This window comes from Pseudochaenichthys georgianus, chromosome 16 (assembly GCF_902827115.2).
Source record: "Pseudochaenichthys georgianus chromosome 16, fPseGeo1.2, whole genome shotgun sequence".
Lineage (NCBI taxonomy): Eukaryota > Metazoa > Chordata > Actinopteri > Perciformes > Channichthyidae > Pseudochaenichthys > Pseudochaenichthys georgianus.
In genome coordinates this window covers 42173719-42193825 of record NC_047518.2, presented here as the reverse complement: position 1 = coordinate 42193825, position 20107 = coordinate 42173719, and the positions used below count along the sequence as shown (strand labels likewise).

The window sequence follows — 20107 nt, the reverse complement described above, 5'->3', positions numbered from 1 at the left end:
TTGAAACGGACTTTTGGATAATCATCTCCCTAAACGGCACTGCTGTCTAGGGAGGCCGAATCACTGGGTTCCCATGGTGGGAATTGGAACTATGCAGACGGAGGAAAACGAGGAGGGAAAGCTAAGGGATGCTAACAGGAAGCAGGAGATGGAGGTAAATGAAGAGGGGAATGAAAAGAAAGTTGCAAAGATGGGAGAAAACGGAGAGAGAGTGGAGATGAATGCCAATATGACAGTGCCTGATGGAAGGGAAGCATGGAAGAGACTGAGTTAGAAGGCAGAGCCCATCCCCCTCCTGCTACCTTAGCAGCTGGCTTCTCCAAAATGGGCAAGGGAAGGTATGCTGGTGGTGGGGGGTCAGCTTTCGCAATAAAAGGACATTGTGAAAGCACAACAGAGGAAGGCAGGGAGGAAGATGAGCAGAGTGCGGGGGAAGGGCCCTCGGGAAAGGGGCAAAATAAAGGTGGTGAAAACCATGAGAAGGGAAGTGGAGATGGGAAAGACGATGGGTCAAAAGATGGCAAATTGGGAAAGAAAGAGGGGAAAGGAAAAGAGGGAATTGGAAAGGAAAATGTGGGTGACGATGGGGGGGATGTGTTTCGTGTAGACTTCACAGTGAAAGTCTTTGTGGAGGGTGGAAGCACTAAGCTGACGGTGTTGGATGTGGTGGTGGGAATTCAGGAGCTGTGTGGGAGAGTAATGGGGTGTAGGATTAAAGGGGATAGGGAGTATGAGGTGACAATGAAGACTTGGAGAGGGAAGGAGAGATTGTTGGAGGGGTTAAGGGTGAAAGGTGTTATTGTATCTGCACAGGAGCTGAAGAAAAATGAAGTCACGGTGTCTTTTATGAATTTACCTGTGTATATAAATGATGGGGTGATATTGGCGAAACTGGGTGAATGGGGGGTGGAACCGGTGTCACGAATTGTGAGGAGAACCATTCCGGGGACAAGGGTGGTGGATGGAACTCGACACTTGAGGGTGGTTTTTGGTGAGGAGGTGCGCTCACTCCCATACTCAACTAAATTCGAAGTTGTGGGGGGTTATGAGTTGTTCGCAGTGAAACATGATGGGCAGACCCAGGTCTGCAGGCATTGCCTCAGGCCTGGGCATATTTTTAGGGAATGTCCGAAGGTGAAGTGCTACAGATGCAATGGGGTAGGGCACTTGGCACGGAACTGTGGAGGAGAGAGGGGAAGAGGGGAAGAGTTTGAATTTGAGGATGAGACATTTCCCACACCTATGCATCCCAGGGGTAACACCCCACCCTCACCCCCTCCCCCACCCCCACCCCCTCCCCCCCCAGAGCCGAAAATCCCAGATGAGGTGCCAGACCCGCCTCCTTACCCGCCCTCTACCCCAACCCCTGTCCCATCCTCATCTTCGGATAGGCCTCCCCCCACCCCCCCCCGACCCCCCTGCCCCGTTCATGGGCGAGGGGAATGTTTTGGATACTGTAGAAATGGATGGAGGAGAGAGAGAAACAAGTGGGGAGGAGGAAGTGAGTGAGAAGGATGTAAGGGAGGTGAGGAAGAAGGGGGTGAAGGGGGGAAAGAGTGAGGAGGCTCTCTCGAGTGCAGAAAGGAGGAGGAAAAAAAGAGCTGCTCAAAGAAATGAGAAAGCGGAAAGAAGAGAGAGAGCCAAAGACGGAGGAGCTGGCGAGGATCTGGGAACGAGGGCTTCAAATGTGGAAGCAGGTGTGGAAGAAGATGCAGCGACGGAATCGAAGGAGGAGAAGGCTGTGGAGGTGGAGAGTGCGGTGGAGTCAACGGGAGAGGAGCGGGAAGCCATGGTGACGACGGAGCTGTTTGGAGAGGAGCTGGAGGCCGGGGTAGTGACGGAGCCAGCGGGAGAGGAGCTAGAGACCATGGAGGCGATGGAACGGGTCGGAGTGGAGCTGGAGGCAGCGGAGGAGGCAGGAGATGAGCTGGAGGAGACGATGGTGACAGAGCCAGCCGAGCAGGAGGAGAAGAAAGGCGTGGAGAGGAGTAGGAGGAATGTGGGCGCAGTACATTACAGTGAGGGACGGAACGAAAAGTCGAGGCATCGTAAACGGTCCCGGAGTGTGAGGAGTGCAGAGCGGGCATCCACGACAGCAGACGAGGACCATGGGTGAGGGAAAAGGGAGTAGATTGATGTTTTCCCTCATTTTTTTGTGTGGATGGTAAAAATCATATCCTTCAACGGGCAAGGGCTCAAGAAAAAGGAGAGGAGGGAGAAGGCGATAATGTTATGTGAGGCTGACATTATCTGTCTACAGGAGACCCACTGGGATGAGAGATGTGTGGATGAGGTTAGAAAGGATTGGTTGGGTGATGTCTATGTAAATAATGGGGGTGTGAATGCTAGGGGAGTGGCTATTTTGGTGAAAGCGGGGGTGGTGGAAAGAGTAGAGAAAGTTGAGGATGATGGTGAAGGGAGGATGATTGGTGTGGTGTTTGAATATATGGGGGAAGGGTTTAAATTAATAAATGTGTACGCCCCCAATGAGGAGAAAGGAAGGAGGGAGTTCTTTGAGGGGTTGGAGGGGAAGTGTGGGAAGAATAGTATGATTGTGGGGGATTTCAATGTGTGGTGTGGGACAATTGATGTGGCTGGGGGGATGGTCTTTAAAAGAGACTCCTCTCGAGAAATGTTAAAAAAAGTGATGGGGACAAATGGGATGCATGACGTGTGGAGAGGAAAAAATAGGGACAAAAGGGTGTTTTCCAGGAAACAGGTGGTGGAGGGGGTGTTAAAGCAGAGTAGGATAGACATTTTATACTGCAAGGGGAGCATGGGAGGAATGATAGATAACATTGGGTATAGGGCGGTGGCCATGAGCGATCATGCCATTTTACACTTCGGGTTAAATGAAAGAATCAGGGGGAAAAGCGGGGGGGTGTGGTGCTTAAATGGTATGCTGTTAAAAGAAGACAAATACAGGGATAAAGTGAGAGAATGCATTATGAAACAGGGGAGTTGGACAGGTGTGGATATAGTGTGGTGGTGGGAGAGGTTTAAACGGGAAATAAAAAAAATGAGTATAAAATATAGTTGTGAAAGAAGCAGAAAAGGAAGAGAGAGGGAGAAGAAGGTTAGAAGGGAGCTAGAAAGAGAGGAAGGGGAGATGAGTGAGGAGGCAGGAAGAGATCTGGGCAACTTCATGAGGTTACAAGGGGGAGCTGGGTGAAATGGAAAGGGAGAAATGTATGGGGGCCATGGTAAGGAGTAGGGCAGAATATTTGGTGGAAGGGGAAAAATGCACGGTTTCTTTTTAGGGTTAGAGAAGAGGAACAGGGAGGGAATTATATTGCACAAATTGAGGGGGAAAAGGGGGAAATCATCAAGGACCTAGCTGGGATAGCGAAAAGGGTAGAGGCTTTTTATGGGGATTTGTTTAGAGAAGAGAAGCTAGATGAGGGGGGCTTAGAGGCAACTCTAAGTAGTATGCATAGGAGGTTGAGTGAAGAAGGGAGGGAAATGTGTGAGGGGAAAATAGGAAAGGGGGAGGTTGAGATTGCACTAAAAGGGTTGGGGAGGAATAAAAGCCCGGGGATAGATGGCCTAACAGCTGAATTTTATGTAGAGTTCGGGGAGGTACTGGTGCCTATACTCTGTGTGCTATTTGAGCAGTTGGAGGAGGAGGGAGGAACTGCCGGCCGATCTCTCAACGGGGGTTATAAGTATACTGTTTAAGAAGGGAAGTAGGGATAGGCTTGAGAATTACAGACCACTGACGATGCTCAACACTGATTACAAAATAATAGCACGGGTGTTGTCAAACAGGATAAAGAGGGTGATTGGGACGGTAGTGGGTGACACACAGGCTTATAGTATTCCAGGGAGAGAGATAAGTGACACGGTGTGTAGTATTAGGGACACACTTGACCACATGAAGAAGGGCATAGGAGGGGTGGTTGTGAGCCTGGACCTAAATAAAGCGTTTGATAGGGTGAATCACATGTATCTGTTTAAGGTGCTAGAGAGAGCGGGATTTGGGGAAGGTTTGATAGGGTGGATAATAGGGGTGTTGAAAATAATCGTTTCTACGATGCATTGCGATGCGGACGTGGACGATTCGGTCTCGATGCAGTGACGGAAGATAATCGGTTATAGAGTAGTAACGTTGCTTCCTGATTTTCCGGCCGCGGCTTTACTATAACGTTTTTTCTGTCACTTTAATATCAAATCGGTCGGTGACGCAGAGATCAGGGAACATACGTGACAGCGGCACAGCAACACGGAGCAGTCTGCTTTATCCACCAACACAAGAACACCAGTCCAGAACCGACAACAGCAGGACCCGCTCTGAATCACTCCGTGCATGTCGCTGCGGCTCAGAGACACAGGGAGGGATTTATGTTTTTCAAAAATAATCGCGTTACAATCATGTCAGGTTTTTGGTGGATTTAATTAAGTCTTGGATTGCAAAGTATGAATGTCCTCTAGCAATTTGCAGACGATATATACGTGTGTAAAGTTTGTGAAGGCAGGAGGAAAAAAGCTTCCGCGATCACCGTCTCCTCTCCGTTACTCCAAGCCCCGCCCCCTCCCTGAAAATAATGAGTGACAGGCTGATAGTGACCCGATAGAAACGTTGTTATTCACTTAATCACTGAGATATAATGAAGCTAATTTAATCTCATACATTCATGGGATTTATGTAACAGTAAGACAGAGAATGTAAGTGTGCACCCACATGCAGTATTTTTGTTTGTATATGCTGTTGTAAATACTCCTGTTGTCTGCTGTGTTCAGACTCAAGTCCTGTGTGTGATGCCACATTCAGGACATTGAGAATGGAACAACTTCACACACGGAGGCTAGACCTATACAATTCATTTATTTTGGTTTATAAATTAATGTCAAGACATTTATGTAATTGATTTCTGAAGCACTTTCTAAATAATAAAAAGAGAGTTCATATGTATTTACATACATGCAGTATGCATTGATGAAAAATAAGCCATGTGCAGTAATATAGAAAATTGAGGATGCAACGCATTGGTATGAATCGTGATGCACCGTGATGCACCGGGATATCGAACCGAATCGAATCGTTGACAGGATAATCGTAATCGAATCGAATCGTGAGACCAGTGAAGATGCACAGCCCTAGTGGATAAGGAGGATGTATGCTGGGGCGGTGAGTTGTGTGAAAATTAACGGGATAGTCACAAATGTATTTAAGCTGGGGAGATCGGTCCGGCAGGGATGCCCTCTCTCCGCGATGCTATACGCACTGTCGGCTGAGCCGCTGGCGGCAATGCTGTTACAGAGTGAGGCGATCAGAGGGATAGAGGTGCCGGGGGGGCGGAGGAGTTTGTTGTTTCAATATGCTGATGATACAACGGTGATGGTGAGGGATATGGGAAGTATTAGAGGGGTTTTTGAGGTTCTTAAAACATATGGAGGGGCGTCAGGGGCAAGAGTAAATAAGGAGAAGTCTGAATACATGGTGCTGGGAGAGGGGAGGGTAGGGAAGATGGAGATGGGGTTGAAGGAAAACAAAGAATATTTTAGGGTGTTAGGAATAAATATGGGAATTAGGGATAAGGTAGGGAGAGATGTGCAATACGAGGGCATTGTCGAGGGGATCAGGAAACTTTGAGATGGTGGAAGGGGAGGAAATTGAAACTGAGGGGGAAAATAATAATTATAAATGGGCTAATAATGAGTAAATTGGTATATGTGATGACTGTGAGGGAGGTGCCTGAAAAGGTACTAAAAGAAGTGGACAAAATAATAAGTGAATTTATCTGGGACGGGAAGGGGGTTAGGATTGCGAAAGAGGTGATGGAGAATGAATACAAAGACGGGGGGTTAAAACTGATTAATCTGGAAAGGAAGCTGGGGGCCTTAAGGGTAAAAACAATGATAAAATACCTGGATGAGGGGAATGACTATGTATGGAAGATTTTCATGAGAGAGGCGCTACAAAGGTGTGGGGAGTGTGGGGATAGCGCGGTTTTCATGAGGATAAGACGAGGAGATATGGTGGGGCTAAGCGACTTCCAGAGGGAGGTGGTGGGTGCGTGGGGCTCTTTGTTGCCAAAAATAAATTATGTGTGTGAAAGAAAAGAACAGGTGTGGAAGCAGCCCATCTTCCTGAATCCCAAAATAACAAAGGAAGGGGCTGTTTTATTCAACCTACCTATGTGGAGAGCGGGGTTCAGGACACTGAGGGATCTAGTTTATGAGTTTGTGCCGGGATTTATGAGGGCACAGGTGGTGGTGGATGAGGTGAGGGGTAAGGACCTTATAATGGGTTCTGGCACAGCTGAAAATATAATGGAAAATGTAATAGAGGGGATGCCTGTGGAGTGGAAGTGGATGATAGAGAGTGAGAGTGCAAGGGGAGTGTGAATGATAATGAGATGAAGTTATATGTGGGTGAAGGGGATAAAAAGTGTGAATTGGGGAAGATCAAGACCAGGGGAATATATGGGATGTTGGCAAAAGGGATACCAAGGAGGCCAGCAGGGGAAAAAGTGTGGGGAAAGGTAATGAACAATGTAGAAGTGAAGGGTATATGGGGAAACCTGAGGGTGAAGGGCAACAATGTTGAGTGTGAACAATTTGATTTCCTCCTGAGACATAATAGGATCTTTAATAATCTGATCGTGAGTAGTGCTGCGTACCGGTACGCCGAACCGGTACTGGACTTGTAAAAAGTTTCGGTTCAAGTCCGGTTAAAACCGGAACGTCAGGAACCGGTACTTGGACTCGCAAAAAAACTAGCACTTACGTATATTCTGGTGTCTTGTGGTTATTTAAACATTCCCTGATAAACGTTATTCAGCGTCAATAAATGAGTGCTAATCCCAGTGTGTTCAGTGTACAACATCACATGTCATTTCACCTTCGATTCACGGTTTGAAAACGTAGAATTTTGCCACATGCTAATGCTAACCGGAAGTGAAGAATTTTCAGAATAAAAGTATTAAGTTAATAGTGTGAACTTCCGGTTTTTTCAGAATAAAACTGATTTAAATTAGTGTATTTAATTCAAAATTACGCCATATCAACATTGATTTTAATTTCTAACAGTATGTATTGTAGAGTTGTAGAAAATACATGGTGCACAGACAGTACAGTACACTCTGACTGTACAGTCACTACAGTGTAGCCTATACTGTATAGTAGGTGTGTAACAGTGTAATGTGTATAGTCTACTCTACACTCTACCTTTCAGCAACGTTTTAGGGATTTAGGCTCAGTCAGCTCAGGGACTGTTTGGTTACTTTAGTTTGGTAAATGAAATACATGTTTGAACTTTGTAGTAGTTCACTGTAGTTGCTGTCATAAGTCATTTGTAGACTAAGTGGCACATTTGTACTTTGTAGAGAAATGTAGACACAAGTTGGAAGGGAGCACAATAAACCTGATGAGTTTGAATTTGAGTTGATTATGAGTTAATTTTCAATTGATAATTAGCTCACAATAAGTTCACTTTAGTTACTCACACAACTTGACACAAGCCATGGGTTCAGGTACGGACTTATAAGTCCGGACCTGAACCTGAACCTCTGGACTTGAGTCCGGACCTGAACCTGAATGTGAGTCCAGGTACGCAGCACTAATCGTGAGCATGTTTGACAAGGGGGTAAATAAAGAATGTGATGTATGCAAAATAGGGGTGGAGAATGTGATGCACGAATTCTTTGAATGCACTATGTTGGGGTCTTTTTTTGCTAGGATGAAAGAGTTGATTGAGAGGTGTTGGAATGGGTTTTTTTGAGAAGAATGGAATGGAAGGAACTGTGGTTGTTTGGTTGGAGAGGGAAGATGGATGAATGTAATGTGGGTCTCCTGAACCTCGTGCTAAGTCATGCGAGATATGCAGTAAAGGTTAGGAGAAACTATTCACATTATGAGGGGAAAAAACTAGAAGTCTGGGACATAATGGTGAGGAGCTTAAAGAGGGATATAGGGATGTTATTTGTGTATATGAAGAGGGATGAATTTGTGAGCATGATGGTGGAGGAGTGTGCTCTAATTGAATTGAAGGAAGGGAGTCTGGAGTACAATTTTGTGCAAGGAAGCCAGACATAATGAAACCAATGTGGAAAGGAATATGTGATGTGCAATGTCAGGTCCGAAGAATCAATCTGTGGGGAAATGTGCTGAAAATATGCATATGTGGATGTGAAAAGTAGCAATGCTGAAAAGTTGTGGCTATGAGATCTTGTATGAAGCCTTGGGGTTCTTTTTTTTTTGGATCGGTAAGGTGGACGATGTGTGTTTTAAAATGTAAAAAGGTCACGTTTTGATACAATAAAAAAAGATAAAAAAAAAAAAAGCACGCCCGATCTCGTCCGATCTCGGAAGCTAAGCAGAGTCGGGCCGGGTCAGTACTTGGATGGGAGACCGCCTGGGAATACCCGGTGCTGTAAGCTTTTGGTTGTTAAATACAGGCACATCCGTGGTGATAAGACAATATTTATAACCGAAAATAGCATGCTACACGTGGGTAGATTAGTTGCAAAGGTCGGGTGGTCTGTTTTAAGTCAGTTTCAAATTAAAATGGGTCATTCAGAAAGTGATATTTCTGAATAAATAGCACTTTCTGAACACATGTCAAACAGACATTCCTATTAAAAGTTATCAATTAGTAGCACGATCGGACACGAGCACTCTGTTTATTTCACACTGCAAGGAGACCGAGCTTGAAAAGCACCTCTCTGTGTCCGCTCCAAGACCCCCAAAACACGGACTAAGGAGCTCCAGGATCCCTCCCTGCCTTGAGAAAACAGGCTAGTTCACACTTACATTACGTACACCGACAAAGCCACCTCTTCGGGGCCGCTCCAAGACCCCCAAAACACGGACGCAGCAGCCCCAGCATCTCTCCCTGACATGAGCAAACAGGTTATTTCAGACTTCCATGACATACCCCGGGGAAAAGCACCTCTCTGTGGCCGCTCCAAGACCCCCAAAACACGGACTAAGGAGCTCCAGGATCCCTCCCTGCCTTGAGAAAACAGGCTAGTTCACACTTACATTACGTACACCGACAAAGCCACCTCTTCGGGGCCGCTCCAAGACCCCCAAAACACAGACGCAGCAGCCCCAGCATCTCTCCCTGACATGAGCAAACAGGTTATTTCAGACTTCCATGACATACCCCGGGGAAAAGCACCTCTCTGTGGCCGCTCCAAGACCCCCAAAACACGGACTAAGGAGCTCCAGGATCTCTCCCTGACATGCGTACTTCCAGAACCTCGCACACCTTGGGTCCCCGGGCCCCCGAACTTAAGCACTCCCCCACGGACTAAACCAAGATGATCACACCCTCAAGAATCTCGTGCCCCTGGGAATCTTAAAGGGGGGTCTACTTTGCGGTGCTTTGCCGTCCGCCCATCGGCACCCATAGTCGGCCTTCTTCACAGCAGCAGCACCCAACCTCCATGGAGGATTTTGCTCGTGCCCCTGGCTACACTTAAAGGGGGTCTACTTTGCGGTGCTTTGCCGTCCGCCCATCGGCACCCATAGTCGGCCTTCTTCACAGCAGCAGCACCCAACCTCCATGGAGGATTTTGCTCGTGCCCCTGGCTACACTTAAAGGGGGTCTACTTTGCGGTGCTTTGCCGTCCGCCCATCGGCACCCATAGTCGGCCTTCTTCACAGCAGCAGCACCCAACCTCCATGGAGGATTTTGCTCGTGCCCCTGGCTACACTTAAAGGGGGTCTACTTTGCGGTGCTTTGCCGTCCGCCCATCGGCACCCATAGTCGGCCTTCTTCACAGCAGCAGCACCCAACCTCCATGGAGGATTTTGCTCGTGCCCCTGGCTACACTTAAAGGGGGTCTACTTTGCGGTGCTTTGCCGTCCGCCCATCGGCACCCATAGTCGGCCTTCTTCACAGCAGCAGCACCCAACCTCCATGGAGGATTTTGCTCGTGCCCCTGGCTACACTTAAAGGGGGTCTACTTTGCGGTGCTTTGCCGTCCGCCCATCGGCACCCATAGTCGGCCTTCTTCACAGCAGCAGCACCCAACCTCCATGGAGGATTTTGCTCGTGCCCCTGGCTACACTTAAAGGGGGTCTACTTTGCGGTGCTTTGCCGTCCGCCCATCGGCACCCATAGTCGGCCTTCTTCACAGCAGCAGCACCCAACCTCCATGGAGGATTTTGCTCGTGCCCCTGGCTACACTTAAAGGGGGTCTACTTTGCGGTGCTTTGCCGTCCGCCCATCGGCACCCATAGTCGGCCTTCTTCACAGCAGCAGCACCCAACCTCCATGGAGGATTTTGCTCGTGCCCCTGGCTACACTTAAAGGGGGTCTACTTTGCGGTGCTTTGCCGTCCGCCCATCGGCACCCATAGTCGGCCTTCTTCACAGCAGCAGCACCCAACCTCCATGGAGGATTTTGCTCGTGCCCCTGGCTACACTTAAAGGGGGTCTACTTTGCGGTGCTTTGCCGTCCGCCCATCGGCACCCATAGTCGGCCTTCTTCACAGCAGCAGCACCCAACCTCCATGGAGGATTTTGCTCGTGCCCCTGGCTACACTTAAAGGGGGTCTACTTTGCGGTGCTTTGCCGTCCGCCCATCGGCAGCCATAGTCGGCCTTCTTCACAGCAGCAGCACCCAACCTCCATGGAGGATTTTGCTCGTGCCCCTGGCTACACTTAAAGGGGGTCTACTTTGCGGTGCTTTACCGTCCGCCCATCGGCACCCATAGTCGGCCTTATTCACAGCAGCAACACCCAACCTCCAGTGGAGGATGTTATCATGCCCCTGGCAACACTGGTAAACACTGGTAACATATGTCTAGCCGCTGACAGGAACTTGACATCGGAACTTGACATCGCATTTCCATTGAGCGGACTCCCGTACATGGGAAGGGCAAGTCCCACGGTACCTCCGTTCATAAGGCTGACATTTGCCTTACTCTGGTTAGTACACGAGCCGCAGCATTTTGAATCAGCTGAAGCGACTTGACTGACTTCTTGGTACTCCCTGATAATAAAGAGTTACAATAATCCAGCCTAGAAATAACAAATGCATGGACTAGATTCTCTGCATCGTTTTGAGGCAAGATATGCCTGATTTTTGCAATGCTACGTAGATGGAAGTAGGCGGTCCTTTAAATTGATTTTATGTGGGCGTTAAAGGATAAATCCTGATCAAATATAACACCAAGATTCCTTATAGTCTCACTGGAGGCCAAATTAATGCCATCCATAGTTAGTATATCTTTAGATAATCTGTTTCGTAGATTCTTCGGGCCAAGTACAATAACTTCAGTTTTGGTCGTGTTTAACATCAAAAAGTTTAAGGTCATCCACGTTTTTAAGTCCTTAAGGCAGTCTTGAATTTTATTTAGATGATTTCATCAGGCTTGATTGATAAATATAGTTGAGTATCATCCGCATAACAATGAAAGTTTACAGAATGATTCCTTATAATATTGTCTAACGGAAGCATATATAATGTGAACAAAATAGGTCCGAGCACTGAGCCCTGTGGCACTCCATGGCTAACTTTGGTTTGCGTGGAAGATTCATCGTTAAAACGTGCAAACTGAGAGCGTTCAGATAGATAGGACCTAAACCAGCCTACATCAGTTCCCTGTATGCCAACTAAGTGCTCTAGTCTTTGCAATAGGATATCATGGTCGATAGTATCAAATGCAGCACTGAGATCGAGCAAAACAAGAATAGAGACAAGTCCCTTGTCTGAGGCTATTAGAATATCATTTGTGACTTTAACCAGAGCTGTCTCTGTGCTATGATGTGTTCTAAAGCCAGCCTGAAAATCTTCAAATAAATCATTGTTTTTTAAGTAATCACACAACTGTTTTGCGACCGCTTTCTCAAGAATTTTTGAGAGGAACGGAAGATTAGAAATAGGTCTATAGTTGGCTAAAACCTCTGGATCGAGGTTGTGCTTTTTAAGAAGCGGTTTTATCACTGCTACTTTGAATGATTGTGGAACATAGCCTGATAATAAAGACATATTCATAATATTTAATAAAGAAGTGCTAATTAATGGAAAAACTTCCTTCAACAGCTTATTTGGAATTGGGTCTAACATGCACGTTGATGGTTTAGAAGAGAGAATCATTGAATGTAATTGTTCAAGGTTTATGGCTGAAAAGAATTCTAGTTTACTATCTAGTGTAATATTAGAACTTACGTTTCCTGGGAGCTGTTGATAACACTATACTGGTCAAAGGCAAGAGGTCATTAATTTTGTTTCTAAGAGTAGCAATTTTATCGTTAAAAAAGCACATAAAATCATTACTACTGAGTGCTATGGGAATAGAAGGCTCAATGGAGCTGTGGCTCTCTGTCAGCCTGGCTACAGTGCTGAAAAGAAATGTTGCATTATTCTTATTCTCATCTATTAATGAAGAGTAGTAGGCTGCTCTCGCTTTACGCAGTGCTTTCTTATATTCATTGAGAGTAATATGCCAAATTAAACGAGATTCTTCAAGTTTAGTGGAACGCCATATCCTTTCAAGTTGTCTAGACTTTTGCTTTATTTTTTCGGGTTTCGGCATTATGCCATGGAGCTAATCTATGTTGTTTTATTTTCTTCTTTTTCAAAGGAGCAACAGAGTCTAATTTTATTCGCAGCGCATCTATAGCACTATCAACAACATGATCAATTTGGGGTGGTGTACATTTTGTATAAGTTTCCTCCCCTACATGCAGACATGCTATCGAGTTAAGTATTGGTGGAATCTCTTCCTTAAATGTGGCTATAGCACTAACAGATAGGTTTCTGCTGCAAGAGCTTTTGACTAATGCTTTGTAGTCTAGTAACAGTACTTCAAAAGTTACTAAGAAATGGTCGGATAAAGCAGGATTATGCGGTTCGACTAATAGTTGCTCAATTTCAATACCATAAGTCAGAACAAGGTCGAGAGTGATTATAGCAGTGGGTTGGTTTATTTACACTCTGACAGAAACCAACAGAATCTAATATAGAGTTAAATGCAACAGTAAGGCTATTTTTATCATCGTCAACATGAATATTAAAGTCACCTACGATAATTACTTTGTCTGTTTTAAGAACCAAAGTTGATAAAAAGGACCTGGTGCACGATACACCGTAACAAATAAGATTGGCTGCAAAGTTTTCCAGGTTGGATGCGTAAGACTAAAAACGAGGCTTTCAAAAGAGGTATAATTTAATTTTGGTTTAGTATTGATAAGTAAACTTGAGTCAAAGATTGCTGCAACTCCACCTCCTCGGCCCGTGCCTCGAGCAATATGAGTGTTGATATGGCTGGGTGGAGTGGCCTCATTTATGCTGACATATTCTTCATGTCTCAACCAAGTTTCAGTGAGACAGCATATATCAATATTATAATCTGATATTAAATCATTTACCAATATTGCTTTAGATGCTAGAGATCTTATGTTTAAGAGACCACATTTAATCTTCCTGTTTTGTTGCACTGTAGTAGTTGTTACATTTACTTTTATTAGGTTATTATGTATTACACCTCTATTAGGTTTTACCTTAAATTGTCCTTGGGCAGACACACACACCGCTAATATTGGGTATTTTATTGGGTTCGGGATTCCTATGGGTGACTGCCTAGGAGAGAGCGCAGAGAAGCGTGTAAGACTGCGACTCTGCCTCCTGGTCTCAACTCCAGTTTGTCATGGATTAAGTCCACAAAGCCCTGAAATGTTTGCCGAAATGAGATCAACACCGGCTCCTGCCCGGTCCCCTGAGAGCTGTGGCCTTCGCCCCACCTCAAACTCTGCCTTGCCCCCGGGCCGTCCGCCCGAGAACCCCTTTTTGAACTCTGCCTTGCCCCCGGGCCGTCCGCCCGAGAACCCCTCCTTGAACTCTGCCTTGCCCCCGGGCCGTCCGCCCGAGTCCCCCTTTTTGAACTTTGCCTTGCCCCCGGGCCGTCCGCCCGAGATCCCTTCCTGGTCCTCTGCTGTGCTCCTGGGCGGTCAGCTCAGTCCCGTCCTCCTGACCCCCTCCACCCACCCTGGTGGCCTAGTGATACGTCCCTCCTCTGGACCCCCTCCACCCACCCTGCTTGAGGTTTTGGACTTTTGTGTTCTTTTTTTGGGACGTCTGGGATCCGTCCCTTGAGGGGGGGGTACTGTCACGATCTGTCTTTATGGTGTCTTGTCTAGATCTATTTTTGGTTTTCTGTCTGCGTTTTGTCTTGTTTAAATCTGTCTGTTGTTCCCTGTCGTTAGTTTCCCTGGTGTGTCTAATTTAACCGATTGTGTTCACCTGGTGTCCCTGTGTTTTCTCCTCCCTCCTCACCTGTGTCTTGTTTGTATGATTAGTCTTGTGTGTATTTAAGTTCTGTTTTTTCTGTCTGTCTTTGTCGGTTCGTCTTGTGTATTGGCTTGTCCTCGGTGAGTGTTTATATAGCCTTGAAATAAAGGAATTATTTTTACTTTAATCTGCATTTGGGTCCTACCTGCTTCACACACCGTAACAGTTTCTAACCTATTGTCCCTCAGAGATGATGCCAATTATTTTGGTTGCAGCTTGTAAGATAACAATAACATCGCAATAGTGTCAGTCTGAAACATGTGTGCAGCGTCTTAATTGTCACACACCCGAAAAGGAATTTGAGAAGGAAATAAAATCTGCAATTGATTCATCCAGGGTATCCACCCAGACACACTGCCTAACTTCAGATCTGTGAACTCTCATGGACATGGAAGGCCATAACTGGCTGAAGGCGGAACTGAAAAAAGTAAATATTGGTCCAGTATGCAAGACATGATTGTCCAGAAGGTAAGTCAGTGAGGGTCTGAGGTATCAAATAAGCATCAAACCATCCAAACTAGGTTTCTTCTCCTGACGCAACTATTCATGCTTTGAATATAATTGACCAACTGTTGAATATAACAGTGAGTTTGGAAAATATAAGACAACAGAAATAAGGTAAAACATTTAAATAGTACTTATGCATTGTTTTAGCTCTTGTCTCTAGCTATTGCTTGAGCATGTATGTTAACGCTAATACGTTTGTTAACTGGTTACTTACTGTGTTATGGGTATTTGATATCAACTTGGACTCCATTTGCACTTGGAGCTCGCCGGCCGACATATTCTGGACAATTGAAACCAAATGAAAACAAAATGTTATACTTAATCCCAGGGGCGCGGGAAGGGGGGTGCTGAGGGCACTGCAGCACCCCCTAGCTGCAGGCAGGCGGAGCGGAGCTCCCCTGTCTGCACATTTATTTTAATTTTATATTTATTTCATTTCATTGTGCCTGAGATTATATTTTATATGATATATTATTTAAATGATAATTTAAAACTATATGATAAATTATTTTGCTTCAGGGAAGAAAAATTAAAAATAATTGTTTTTGTTCGTTTTTAGTCGGCTACTTTTAACGTGACGTACAACAACACAAGTCTTGGAATTTGTTCTCTCTACAAACGCTAAATCTGCTAAATCATATGCATAATCTGTATATGTATCAATATCATGTTTGTGGTATTTTAATTATTATGTTATGGTTATAGCTGCTGCAGCCGTGCATAATCTGTGTAATACGTAGCCAATAAATTCCACATTGTTGGTAAAATAATATTTTACATCTTTGTAGTGTGTGTGCTAGTGCTTTTGTGCGTGCTCTATAGTAGCCGTAATAGTGTTCACTGGAGTCCGTGTGTGTGTGTGTGTGTGTGTGTGTGTGTGCGTGTGTGTGTGTGTGTGTGTGTGTGTGTGTGTGTGTGTGTGTGTGTGTGTGTGTGTGTGTGTGTGTGGTTTTGCCCCCGTAATTAGCACATCGGACAGCACCTCAACACCCTGATAGAGATTTTGTAGGGACAACTGGTCCGCTTTTCAAATCTCCGCGCGTCCCTAACAAGCTGGTTATCATACAGGAAGGAATCCAGAACATACAAGTATCCGTTAAAAAACAATAATCTATTTTAATGGTAATATAACAATGCAATACAATCAATACATTACCATACAAAGCCATATCATATCATGCGTAATGTCAGGAGTATGCCTACTCCTGGCCCTTGTTCACAGGCTGCCACGACCTTCCGGTCCAGGCGGCGCGAGATGAGAGAGACAGAACAAAAAGCTGAATAGGCTTTCATACCAACAGATATAGGAAAGGGTGGAGTTTACTCAACCTCCACACACACACCCCCACCCCCCCACATTCCAGAGACCTCAGATGTGTCTTAAAAGGATATTTCTTTGCTTCCAAAGATAACACAAATATTTCAGCTCTCATATCTCCAACTTCTGGTTACACAGAATTAGTAATTACACCCACACATATACCATTCAAGATATGTAGACTTCCCTGAAACATGACATGCTAGAGATCTTAAGCAGAATATACTCTTCCCCCACCTAGCACCATGTCCTGCATACATACACCTCCCCCACAGGGCAATACACCCTGTTTACTCTAAACAGCCCTTGTTTAGAGCCATTTTAGTCCTCACCTTTATGTAAGGATAAAACAGAGAAATCAATATAAAACACAAACACAAGTATTGTTTGAACAGTATTCACTTAACTGCTACTATTGATAATTACCAGAGAAACTCAAGGGACCTCTTTTAATATCTGGAAATTGCAACAAGACTTTCTGCCATTTCAAATGTAACACACTTCTTAAATATCAGATGCTGCAATCCCCCTTTTGCACTCTTTTAAAAGAGTGCAACTTACACAAGGCACTTGAAACATAACTATTGTCATTCCTCTCCAATATCGTATAAATCCATCAGAAACTGAGATCCAAAGTATTTGAAATCGTGAAGGAACAGAACATCACTTCCCATGGCAGTGAAGGAACCATGAGGGGGCAGCTGAGTGCTAAGAAGCAGTCTCCTGGTGGTGATTCATCAGCCCGCCTGCCTGCCCGCCCCCCCCCCCCCGAAGGAATAGCCCACAACGACAGCTGATAGGGAGGGGGAGATGCGGCTTTCCCTTCACGGGTGGAACTGATCAGAGAGAAGTAGACTCCTCTGCTGCCTCGACAAGTCCCCCAGCCCACTGCCAGCCGCTTCCAAGTCGTCTGCTGCATGGATGTCCTCGAGGTCCTTCTCCTCCAGTCCGCTGATGACAGCATCCGTGTCGACCTCCATGACGAGACCCAGACCCTGGTCCTAGCAGGTGGTTTCCCCACCGCACACTGGCTCCCGTGGTACGAGCTGTCCCCCTTTCCTCCTATGCGGACGGCCTGAGAGATCCGCTGGGTCACTCGGTCGGGGCCGGAGAGCCTGGGGTTGATCCACTTTGTCCCGATGACCTTCAGCCTCCTGCGTCTCGGGTCCCCCTTTTGGCGTCAACAACCTGTGTGGAGAAATCTGATACAAATCCCTCAAGCCTACGCTCCGGGCTCTGGGGCCCTCAGCTGTTTGACCCACCACTGCGTGGCCACTTGGAGCCTGTTGGTGGGGTGTCTTAAAACAACAGACGTCTGTGAACAGGTTTTCTAAATTAATTGTGCAGCTTCAGAATCTTAATACTTGGACTGTGCCAACTAAATAAGAACCCCAACATCTTTAGGTAAACTAAATAACATATTTCAATCGCTCTGAATTTCTGACAAGCATCTGTGTTTATTTTTTAAATGAAATCCTTGAGATCCCATTAAAAATCTAAATATGATTTGAACTGCTAAGGTTTCTGGTAAAGAAACACACTAATGTTATGGATTCAAAAACAACCAAAATCACAATACTAACAAAGTGAATGGCTTCCTGGGGATACTGCTTTTACCCGTCAGTGCTTAGATATTATCCCGCTGAAAAAATGAATACAGAATTCCAACAAACTGTCATCAAATGTCTTTCTATTATAAATGTAGATGAAATGTATATCCCCATAATGACCTAAACTGTTACGATGTGTGAAGCAGGTAGGACCCAAATGCAGATTTACGTGAAATTCCTTTATTTCAAGGCTATAAGGACAATGACAGAACAGAACACTCACCGTGGACAAGCCAATACACAAGACAACCCGACAAAGAGAGACAGAAAACACAGAACTTAAATACACCCAGGACTAATCACATAAACACGAGACAGGTGAGGAGGGAGGAGAAAACACATAGGTACCAGGTGAACACAATTGGGTAATCAGAGAGGGAAACAGACAGAAAGCAAACAGGCAGGAAACGGGGGTGAACACTTTACAAAATAAAATAGGAAACCCAAAGATAGAAAAGGACACGAAAAATACTAACACAGACAAATCCTAACACTAAACAATAAAGTCTATGGCTCTTACTTCTTTACCAGACTAGTTACATGATGTTGTTTAAATTACATTGTGTCTCATTACATTACTATGTTTTAGCTTTAACTGTAATATGTTCTTTCTACATTTCAAACCTCAGTTACTTTAATACCTGTTGAAACATTAGTTGAAATATTACTCACAGGTCAGCTTCTTCAGTATTCCATTCTGGACTTACATCTCTCTGGTAGCCCCTTGGCCACTGATTCTTTATCTGTGTTATCTGCTATAACTCAATCAATATTAGAGACATGTCAACATTCATCAAACAGCATCTTATCCCCAGATATGGAGCAGGTCAATTCTAAAACTGTCAATCAATGGTCAGATTGAACAATCGAGTTGGGGCAGCCGGTTCTTTTCAGTCCCTAAATGTACATTGTGAAGTTTACACTCCCCCTTTTTTACACATTAACTCATGTGTAAATAAAATCCTGTATGGGAAGAAAACCTTCAGGTCATAATGGATTATAAGACAATACCAAACATTTTTCCCAAATGTACATCCATTATTTCCACAGTAAACACTTCAGTGAAATGAAGTGTTTCTCTCCATCTTTCAGTCCTAAAAGAAACAGAATCTTCATGTTTTAGTTTGAGTTTCACATTCTGCAAACTGCCACCTCCTGTGGGAGTGAAATATCATCAAGCAGATTAGAAACGGGTCACCTGTGCGGTTTCCCCTTTTGTGGAATTTTTAGGAAAACTCTCATTTCACACATTATTATCACACAAAAATAATGTGTTAGTCCAAAAACATGCTTGATTAGTCATTGTTTTAAATCATGCAGTTGCACTGATCAGATGCAGACATACACTCACTCACACTGTCAGGTTGTAAAGTCAGGTTTGGTCAGGTACACCTCAGAGTCAGTCATTGACAGTGCCTTCCCAAGTTACCCTGTCAGTCAGGGTCAAAGGTCAGTTGGTCTCAGTCTTTGTGGCCATGTGTCATGCTCTGCAAAGATGTTCCAGCACAGGCCAGCATCCTCCGTCTATAAACATCTGTATATATGGAGCGCCATCATTTATTAATTCACAATTACAACTATAATGTTCAAGATATCTCCAACCCCTCATTACTGTTTCCCACATTCCCTGAAAAGTGTCTAGCCAAAAAAAATGTCACTTCCTTAGAGTACTACTACTACTACTGCAATTCATTTACACCTAATTAGTATTAAAATGACTAATAGATCTATTTCAGAAACTTGTGTACATCACTATTATCTTGTGTCAAAACATTACTAGGATCTGTAAAGCTCTGCTCTCTATGTATTCCATAACTCATTCTATTCATTTATCTTCAATTCTGGTGCACTTAAAGAACAATGTTACCCTCTTTAACAGTGCGTGGAACCCTGGGTGTCCGAACATGCAACAATTACTCCCTACTTTATCAAGGATTTAAAAACAGAAGTCCTTTCGTATGTCCATCCGAAAGCCCTCCTATGGTAATAACTATGCCACAATGGTGAAACCAGTACCTCAAATTGAAATACTATATTTAGTTTAGAACTAGCTTTCCCTTCAACATGACCTATATAAATACATATTTGTCTGATCTTATAGAGCTGTTACTAAAACTCTCCCTTTGAACTGATCAATACTGTAACAAATTAAAACACTACCAAATTCACACTACAATAATTTGTAAACATGATGAAAAGATTGAAGAATATGGTTCTACTCTGTACTCCTAACTCCAAAACACCCACTACTTAAAGTCTAGTGCATACTTCCATCAAGCCCCCCCCCTTTTCTATCAGTGTGTTTTTAGAATGATTTTTCACTTCACTTTAATAGTTTTCCTCTTTACCGCTATTTTTAATTTACCAATTGATTAATTTATGGTTAATACATCTTCTTATCTTCACTTATTTATCAAGTCAATTCAA

The 20107-nt window shown here is 44.6% G+C and overlaps 1 protein-coding gene across 1 annotated transcript in view; it reads left to right on the top strand.

The window, feature by feature from the left end:
- The first annotated feature begins 255 nt into the window (after positions 1-255).
- LOC139435414 (neurofilament medium polypeptide-like) overlaps positions 256-20107 on the top strand; it is a 21159-nt gene continuing 1307 nt past the window's right edge. Inside the window, exons 1-2 of the mRNA XM_071206084.1 lie at positions 256-696; positions 1307-2112. Of these exons, the coding sequence (XP_071062185.1) occupies positions 256-696; positions 1307-2112 (1247 nt within the window). The remainder of the gene's footprint in view (positions 697-1306; positions 2113-20107) is intronic.